Below are 9786 nucleotides of genomic sequence, written 5' to 3' on the forward strand. Positions count from 1 at the left end.
AGGTGGTGACTCCTCTTAGATGCTCCTGGAGTACAGCATCAAACTCAGCCATCAGCTCCACAATCTGAAGGAAGTTTCTATTGTTTGGCACATACCCCTGATCTGAAGTGCCATACAGTGCTAGGTTTTGGGTAGCAAGCATTCTCACAATGGCAATGAGCCTTTTCAGAACATTTTGCCAGTAAAGAGACTCTGATGCAATCTTCTCTTGATGCCGATCATCTATGGTGACCTGTAACAGTAGTCTCATCTCAAGCTCTTTCCATCTATGGAATGCTTTCTGGTGATTTGCTGCCTTCTCATGGCATGGCAGATTTTTAGCCAGATTTTTCCAGTCCTTTGTTCCTATAGAACCCAATGTGGCTGGAACATTAAACTGGAAGAGTTTGCAACAAAAAGAGTATGCAGCATTCTTGGATTTTGAGTACATAAGCCATGGCCTCTCCACTTTGTCACCATTGAGGATATCACACCAGTAATGTGTTGGATGGAAACCTCTATTTTCATTGTCTTTGGGGAACATGAAGTTTTTCACTTGCTCTGGCCCATGCAGTACAAGGAAGTCCCTCAGGCTACTGCTCAAGTGGGTCCACAGTTCTAGATCATCTAGACTTAAGGAACTAAACTCAGCAGCTGCTGTTTCTTGCGCCTCCACCAGACTCTTCTCCGATCTACACTTTTCTTCAGGAATGTGCATATTTACATCCATTTGAGATGGAGATATGGATGCTGCAGTAGCTGCCAGGTCACCTGCACTCTGACTAACTGGAAGATTAGGCATCTCCTCACCACTCACATCCTTACTGGGGCCGGAAGGCTCCCCATGAACATTTGTGTCTATATATCTCAGGAGAGCTCCTTCCTGCTTAGATAGAAAAGCTTCCTTTGCTTTCTTTTTCTGAATGCTGCCCCAGAGGGGCGTTTTCTTCTTTCACTCGTGACTGCTGTTTGTGCCAGCTAGAGTGGCTCTCCACACTCAATTGAAGGGGACAAATAAGCAGGCTGGTAGCAAGGCCTGAGTGAGGGAAGAGATCAGCGATTCAAGGGTCTAACTGGCTCCTATTACTTCAGTTGGCTGCCTGTTCTCCTCAAGTGGGTTCAGGGAAGCAGCAGGAAACAAGAAGCTGCCTGAGAAGCTGGTGTTAATCAGTCCAGGCTCCTGGGGGTGCTAGAGAGGTACATAAGAGTCTCCTCCTCCTCTCTCTCTCACCCTGAATCTCCTGCTGCTTTCTGTATTCCCTCTCACCTTTTCTCCTGCCTACCTGTTATGTCTCCTGTGCCCTTCTTCGTCCAGCACAGCACTCCACCATCTCTGTGCATCTAGAGCAGAGAGAATACATATGCACCAGCAGCAGACACAATTTTCTAAACTCTGGGTCCTAGTGGCACCCCACTCCCCCCCCGCCACACACACATACAGTCTGGCACCTAAGGAGGCCACCTCAGTTCATCTCATGGTAAGGCCAGCCCTGGCCAGATTGTTTCTAGACTCTGAGTTCAGGGACAGCATATTCCCCCCCCCCCCGCCTCCCTGTGCCTTTCTTGTTCCTGTATTTTCATCCCACAATCATTATGGAGTGTGGAGGTTCATTCCCCAGTTAGGGTTGCACAAGAACCTGGTTCTGCCCCTTCCTAAGATCCATCCTCCAAAGAGCTGTATTTTATTACTGCTACATAGTCAACATCAGGCAACAGAAAAGGCATTGTTAGTCTATGACAATGTTATCATCACAACGACAGGAACTAAGGGAGAATTTACTCCACTTCAGAATTTATGGCATAAACTGATCTCTTGTGAGGGGGTGAAAATTATTCCTTCTCCTACAGGGCACTGAAATGCTGAATATACCAGGATATATGGTTAGATTAATTTCCATTAGTTCTAGCAAAAGATCATGCCTAAGGATACTAAACTGCACTGGAAATCTCAGCGCAAAATATTAGTTGATATATTTATTAATTTTGACTCCTAAGTCATGGCATGATTCTGGTCTTTGCCAGAAGTGAAATATTGCATTTAAGCATAATTGTAAAGCTCCAGTAAGTTACTAGATAGGATATGACAGTAGATAGAGAGGTGGTCTGATCTGTCATTTCAGTACTCGGCTACCAGAGAAATGGACTATTATATTAGTCATTGCTCTGATATGGCAGAATGAGGGCTTCATGGATACCAATGATCTGTCCTTGGACTGAAACTCCTGGCACTTAGCTCTGAAGTCTACATTTAGTCTTAAACTTTCAGCCTGTAACCAGGACAGGGAGGGGAGTTTCTGAATATTTACTCAAGTAATTCACAAGACTTGATTAACTTTTAACTCTGTGTTCCTCCAGTTCCATTGCACAGTTTGTTTTCTTGTTCCTTGACTCAACCCATGGCAGACAGAGAATGGAGAAATCAAACAGTTGTCACAGAATTCATCTTCCTGGGATTTGGGGAACTTCCTGACCTGCAAATTCTACTCTTCGTGATGTTTATAGTGATCTACATCGCAACCGTGAGTGGGATCATCATCATTGCACTAGTTGTGGCTGATCAGCACCTTCACACCCCCATGTACTTCTTCCTGGGGAACTTGTCCTGCTTGGAGACCTGCTACACCTCCACCGTCCTGCCCAGGATGCTGGTCAGTCTCCTGACTGGGGACAAAACCATCTCATTCAGTGGCTGCTTCACACAACTCTATTTCTTTTGTGCTCTGGCAGCTACAGAATGCTATCTCCTAGCAGCGATGTCTTATGATCGGTATTTAGCGATATGTAAACCCCTGCACTATTCAGCTCTTATGAAGACCAGATTTTGCCTCCAGCTGGCTGCTGGGTCATGGCTGAATGGTTATTTGGCTACTGCCATATTTGTATTATTCATGTCTCATTTAATATTCTGTGGCCCGAATGAAATTGACCATTTCTATTGTGATCCCGTCCCACTGATGGAATTCTCCTGCAGTGACACACACCTGATCATATTGCTAGATTTCGTACTGGCCTGTGTATTCACCCTGCCTCCATTCCTAATAACACTGACATCCTATGTGTGTATCCTCACCACCATCCTGAGAATCCCTTCCACCACTGGGAGGCAAAAGGCATTTTCCACCTGCTCCTCTCACCTCATTGTAGTGACGATTTACTATGGAACCCTAATGGTTGTCTACATGCTACCGAAACGCGACACATTAAGCTTCCTCAACAAAGTGCTCTCTCTTTGCTATACAGTCCTGACTCCCCTGGTAAATCCCCTCATTTACAGCCTGAGAAACAGAGAGGTCAAGGAAGCCTTGAGCAAAGCAGTAAGTAAATATGTGGCTTTCACAAAAACATGCAGAGATGCCTAGATAATAACTTTGCTTAAATCACCCAGGCAGCTGTAAAAACCTCAGGCTATCAGCCCCTCGTTGAAATTCAGTTGAAATCCCCCCTTGAAAATCTCACCACTAATGTGAAATAAATGGAGATGATCTGCATGGAGTTAGGCCTGGTCTACACAAGGCTGTTATTTCAGAATTAGCCCAGTTAATTCGAAAAAAAAAAAAAAGATTCCGTTCCCATGACCAAACTGGCTTTTTCAATTTAAAGGGCTCTTTAATGCGGTTTCTGTACTCCACCTCGGCAAGTGGAGTAGCACTTTAACCCGGGATAGCAATCTTGATTTAAGGTATTGTGGATGCAATTCAACAGTATTGACCTCCGGGAGCTATCCCAGAATGCTCCCTTGTGACTGCTCTGGACAACACTCTGAACTCCGATGCACTAGCCAGGTGGGCAGGAAAAGCCCTGGGAACTTTTGAATTTCATTTCCTGTTTGGTCACCGTCAGCATAGGTGACCATTAACACAGTCCACCATCACAGGCAACCATGCAGAGTTCACCATCACAGGAGATGACGCAGTCCCGGATTCGCAGACGAGCTCCAGCATGGTCCGAACGGGAGGTACTGGATCTCATCACATGTTGGGGAGATGAGTTTGTTACGGCAGAACTACGTTCCAAAAAAAAGAACATAAATATGTACGCTTAAGTCTCCAGGGCCATGATGTAAAGAGGCTACTCCAGGGACGCAGAGCAGTGTCATACAAAAATCAAGAAGCTCAGGCAAGTGTACCAAAAAGCCAAGGAGGCAAACGGCGCTCTGGGTCACAGCCCCATACATTCTGCTTTTACCGTGAGCTGCATGCAATTATGGGGGGAGACACCACCACTACTCCATCACTGTCCATGGACACCTGCAAGGGGGAAGTTGCATGGAGCGAGGAGGAAGAGTCATTGGAGGAGGAAGAGGAGGAGGAGGAGAACAGTGCACAAGTGGTGAGTGGGGAATCCATTTTCCCCCCTAGCCAGGAATTATTCTTAATGCTGGAGCCAATAGCCTCCCCGTCACTCCCAATGTGGGCTCCCGGACCATGACCCTGGAGAAGGTAGTTCTGGTGAGTTAAAGCCTGATTGGAGCCATGCGGTGGGGGGCAGGTGGGAAACCCAGCTGTGCTGGGCTGTTCACGTATAGTTTAAAGGGCTCATCCCTGCTCAGAGCGTCATCGGAGCCACACAGTGGGCACGGGGGGGTGGCTGGGTGTTGTGTGAAATGATCATCCCAGAGAGCCCGCAGGCCCTCCTTTTATATGGCAATTTCAGCAGACATTGCTTGCTATGGGAAAGGGGGCACAGCAGTTTGAAAATGTGGAAATGAATGTAGAAGAAGCAGAACCCTGCGTGCCCTAGGCTGCCTACAAGCTGAATTCTGTTGCCCAGCTGTGTGTGATGGCTTACTCACACCAAAGTGTCCCCTTTATTCTCTGAAATGTATATTTTAAAATACTACCCTCCCTTTTTCTCCTCCTGAAGGTGCAAATGTTTCAACAAGGCCCCTATCTACTCCGTCCCAGATGCTGGTCCATATTAGAAAGCAGAAAAAACGAACTCGGGAAGACATGTTCGCCAAGCTCATGCAGTCCTCCCACACTGATAGGGCCCAGCTGAATGCATGGAGGCAAACAATTGTGGAGTCCCGTAAAGCATTACAGGAACACAAAGAGAGGAGGGATGCGCGCAATGAGAGGAGGCAGGACTCTATGGTCAAGCTCATGGGGGAGCAAACTGACATGCTCGGCTGTATGGTGGATCTAATATGGGAAAAGCTGCAAGACCACAGACTGCTGCTGCAGCCCCTGTATAACCGCCCTCCCTCCTCCCCAAGTTCCACAGGCTCCTCACCCAGATGCCCAAGAACACGAGTGGGGAGGCTATGGGAACCCACACAACCCCAAAGGATCACCCAAGCACCAGAAAGCTGACATATGCAAACTTTTGATTTGGTTTTTGGACTTATCCTTCCCTCCTCCTCCTCCTCCTCCTCCTCTACCACCACCCTAACCCAAGCTCCCGCCCATCTGCCTTCTCTCAATGTGTTGTGCAAAAAATAATGAAGTACAGTTTTTTAAAACAATATAGACTTTTGTTTCCTTTCATATATATAGGGGGTGGGTAATTTCAAGAGAAACGAACACAACTGTCACACCGTACCGCCAGTCATGAAACTGGCTTTCAAAGTTTCTCTGATGCACAGCGCGCCCTGTCTGGCTGTGTAAAATTGGCCGCCAGATGAGTTGCCTCAACCTTCCACCCCACCATAAATGTCTTCCCCTTGCACTGACAGAGACTGTGGAGCACACAACAACCAGCAATTACAATTGGAATGTTGGTTGTGCTGAGATCTGACCGAGTCAGTACACTGCGCCAGCGCGGTTTCAAACGTCCAAAAGCACATTCTACCACCATTCTGCACTTGCTCAACCTTAGTTGAACCGCTTCTTACTACTATCCAGGGTGCCTGTGTACAGCGTCATGAGCCATGGCGTTAAGGGGTGGGCTGGGTCTGCGAGGATAACTATAGGCATTTCAACATCCCCAACAGTAATTTTCTGGTCTGGGAAGTCAGTCCCTTCCTGAAGCTGTTGAAATAGACCAGAGTTCCTGAAGATGCGAGCGTCATGCACCTTTACCAGCCATCCTACATTGATGTCAGTGAAATGTCCCTTGAGATCCACCAGTGGTTGCAGCACTATGGAAAAGTACCCCTTGCGGTTTATGTACTGGCCGCCCCAGTGTGCCGGGGCCAAGATAGGGATATGTGTTCCATCTATCACCCCACCGCAGTTAGGGAAACCCAGCGCATTAAAGCCACCCACAATGGTCTACACATTTCCCAAAGTCACTACCCTTAATAGCGGCTGGTCAATGATTGTGTTGGCTACTTGCAGCACTGCAGCCCCCACAGTAGATTTGCCCACTCCAAATTGATTCCCGACTGACCGGTAGCTGTCGGGCATTGCAAGCTTCCACAGTGCTATGGCCGCTCACTTCTCAACTGTGAGGGTTGCTCTCATTTTGGTGTCTTTGCACTTCAGGGCAGGGGACAGCAACTCACAAAGTTCCATGCAAGTGGCCCTTCGCATATGAAAGTTTGCAGCCACTGGGAATCATCCCAGACCTGCAACACTATGTGGTCCCACCAGTCTGTGCTTGTTTCCTGGGCCCAGAATCGGCGTTCCACAACATGAACCAGGCCCAATGCCACCATGAGCTCCCAATCGCCACATGCCGTGCTTCTAGGAATGGCTATGCCCATGTCCTCATCAGTATAGTAATTGCGTTGTTGTCACTTCCTTGCCCGGTTTTACAGGTACTGCACATAGTGCTGGATAATGTGCAAGGTATTTACAATGATCAAAACCGCAGTGGAGATCTGAGTGGGCTCCAGGCTTGCCATGCTATGGCGGCTGCACACGTAATCCTGGAAAAAGGGTGCAAAACGAGCTGTTTGATTCAAGATGGCCAATAAAAGGCGGTAAATGGTTGTCTTCTGTAGCTTTCACGGAGTCAGGAAGTTTGTTAGAGCTGCAAGAGCGGGAAGCAGAGTTTGCGGTGGAAACGTGAGCAGAGTTTGCAGCGGAAGCTGTGCCGCTCCGTTCATGATGGCCAAAAAACAGCACGGAATTGTTGCCTTCTGTAGCTTCCATGGGAGCCCACGACTGACAACATAGAAAAAGTGGTGGAAGCTGTGTGGCTATGTTTATGGTAGCCGAAATAAGGTGGGAAATGGTTAGATGAAAGAATAGATTGAAAGACGAGAGGACATGCGAGGTGGATTCATTGTACCAGGAGACAGGCGGTGCACCGTGCTGCACTGTCTGCTGGTAGTATGGCATCTGCCGTAGCTTTCACAGAGGGAGTAGGGAGTGGCAGCATACACCCAGAAAAACCTGTGAGAATGTATTTGCCCCATCATGCACTGGGAGCTTAACCCACAATTCCAGTGGGCAGCAGAGAGTGCAGGAACTGTGGGATAGCTACTACAGTGCACCGCTCCGACATTCAGTGCTAGCCTCAGTACTGTGGATGCACACCTCCGAATTCACGTGCTTTAGTGGGGACACACAACACGGAAAACTTCCAAAAATTAGAATAAAATAAGTTCAAATTAATTTCATACTGTGGATGTACCCTTACTGAGACAGTGTTTGTAGTCCCGTACTGCCTCCATGTTACACAACGTATAGGAAAGTGCGGTTGTGGACAGCTCTATCACTGTCTCGTGTTCAGCACTGATAGACGCAGTATGATGGTATTTTTCTCCAAGGTCTTATCTTAACAGTCACCTTATGTGAGGAGCATGTACAGCATCTCAAACTGCCTTACCCAAAGTCAGCTCTGTGCAGAAAATCCACTAACGATTAAAGTAAATCCTTGTGTATAGCCTCTGTCCCTTGTTTCTCTATGCTAGACACTTAAGTTTTGTAATCAAATTCAGACAGTCTAATACAAACAAAACACGATGGGTGACATCATCATGCTTTTTGCTGCAGATCATTTCTTATGCCCCTAAGGACAAAATGGAGAATCCAGCTCAGGTCAGTGTTGTCCATCTAAGTGGAAGGACAAGGGAGGGCAGAGGCCATAACCAGGGTCCCGTCATGGTGTTTTTAACTGGGCAACAAGCAGAGTGGAGAAAATATTAACCACATTTTTATATCCATAAAAAAGCCATTTCTGATCAAAATTTATGTCCGGACAATAAAAATACTAACTCCTGGTGCAGCAGAGATGGGGACGTAATTCTGGGAAATCTGCTACGCCTGAAATTGTGCTTATTGCCATCATAACCCTCTGCAAACCAATCACCTTCACTGCACTCACACAGGCTGGATGCAAGTGAACAGGCCCCAGCAGTGACCTCTGGACTCTTCACCAGGAAAAGCTTCATAGCTTCATGTGACCAGCTCTGGCAAAGCCACAGCACCAAGCTCACAGGGCCCTTGGAGGAGGGAGGTTGGGCAAACAAAGTGGTTATTCTTACAGCAAAACAGTGTAAGAGACACCCAGGTTGGAAAATTGAGGGGACACAGCTGTCTCTCTGTCCAGATTGTACCCCAGGTAATGGCAGAGTATCTTACCTCTTGCTCTATCTCCAGCACTGTTTTGATCCACTCTGCCATTCTCAGGGGGTTCATATCCCCTATCTTTACGTCTTTATCTAGGGATTTTACTAGTAGGTAATTTCCACCCCATTTCCTTTTCCCGCCCTCCTATTTGCTGGTCCTTCTTCTGGGTGCAGAGAATCTACCCTTTTCTTTTTCCTTGCTTGCATCCAGTCTTCCTCAGTGCTTTCCCTATCCTCATGGTCTAGCCAGGTTTCAGTTTCATTTATCTCTTCCATTTCACTCTGCCTAACCAGCCAGTAGCTCCTCTGTCAGCCCACAACCACCACTGAGACAACCCTTCTTCAGCCAGACCCTAAATACTTCCTGCTGCACCCCATGAATTTATATAGGGTTAAGGAGCCAATCAGGGATTATTAAAACCACTGTCAGTCAGATCATTTGAGGTGGAACCTCCCATGGCATTCAACCACTGCAGATTTTGTGCTGCAGGGACTAACCAAATTACAAGTAGCAATGCAGGGATGTTGGTTGTCTGGTAGCCCTATAGCCCAAGGTGCAAGTCCCCTGTCCCCAGGCCTTACATCACCCCTGTTGGCAGTGCTGCCCAGCCAGGTTCCTCTGTAAGGATGATGGTGTGCTTAGCAGATAAGGGAAGCTTGCCTATATAATCCAATATAACGGCCACCTCTAAATGGGTGCATCTATTGGGTTTCTGGGAAACTGGGAGGCCGGAGGCACCCAAGAACACTTGTGCAAAGTCAGTGTTTGGCTGGCTGCTGCTGGAGGCCCAAACGGTGGCAATAGGGCATGGCAGGCCAGGCGAGCAGCTGAGTCCCAGAGGCAGGAACCGAGGCAGATGGTAAGTGGCCTGCGGGGGTGGTGGAGGGGGCAGCGGTGGTGGGGGGGGTTGGGGGGGACACAGATGGACCAGGGGGCAGGCTTCACACCACCCCCCCTGTGTTCCCACAAACACAGTCTAAACCCCCACCACTAGAGCACAGTTAAAGAGTTACTCAGTTTTTGATGGCCCCCTCCACAGTGGTCTCCAGAGTCCTGTGTGCTCCCCCAGCAGCCGGTGGTCTTCTCAGTCCTCTTCTTCCTCCTCCAGGCTCTAGCATCTCCGCAGGACAAACACAGCTCCAGCAGCAGCAAATCTTCCTCCAGCAGCCCGGGTGGCCAGGCAGGAAGGACCCCCCACAGGTGGTTGCTGTAGTGGTGGTGGAGGTGGGGTCCTGGCTTCTCCCTCCAGAGAGAGGGAGTGGGGGCTGGCCAGAAGGCCCCCCCACCCCTCGCTCAGCAGCAGTGGCAGCAACAGCAGTCCAGGGAAGGAGCACTCCAGCCAGCAGCA

General features: G+C 48.4%; 1 protein-coding gene across 1 annotated transcript; it reads left to right on the forward strand.

Annotated features, from left to right (window-relative positions):
* The first annotated feature begins 2375 nt into the window (after positions 1-2375).
* On the forward strand, positions 2376-3338 carry LOC123346883 (olfactory receptor 2AP1-like). The gene has a single exon (XM_044984328.1). The coding sequence runs from the start codon at positions 2376-2378 to the stop codon at positions 3336-3338; it is 963 nt and encodes a 320-aa protein (XP_044840263.1).
* The last annotated feature ends 6448 nt before the right edge of the window (positions 3339-9786 follow it).

This window comes from Mauremys mutica, chromosome 12 (genome assembly GCF_020497125.1).
Source record: "Mauremys mutica isolate MM-2020 ecotype Southern chromosome 12, ASM2049712v1, whole genome shotgun sequence".
NCBI lineage: Eukaryota > Metazoa > Chordata > Testudines > Geoemydidae > Mauremys > Mauremys mutica.

Coding starts and splice junctions, on each gene's coding strand:
- LOC123346883 (XM_044984328.1), top strand. CDS start 2,376: ATGGCAGACAGAGAATGGAGAAATCAAACAGTTGTCACAGAATTCATC.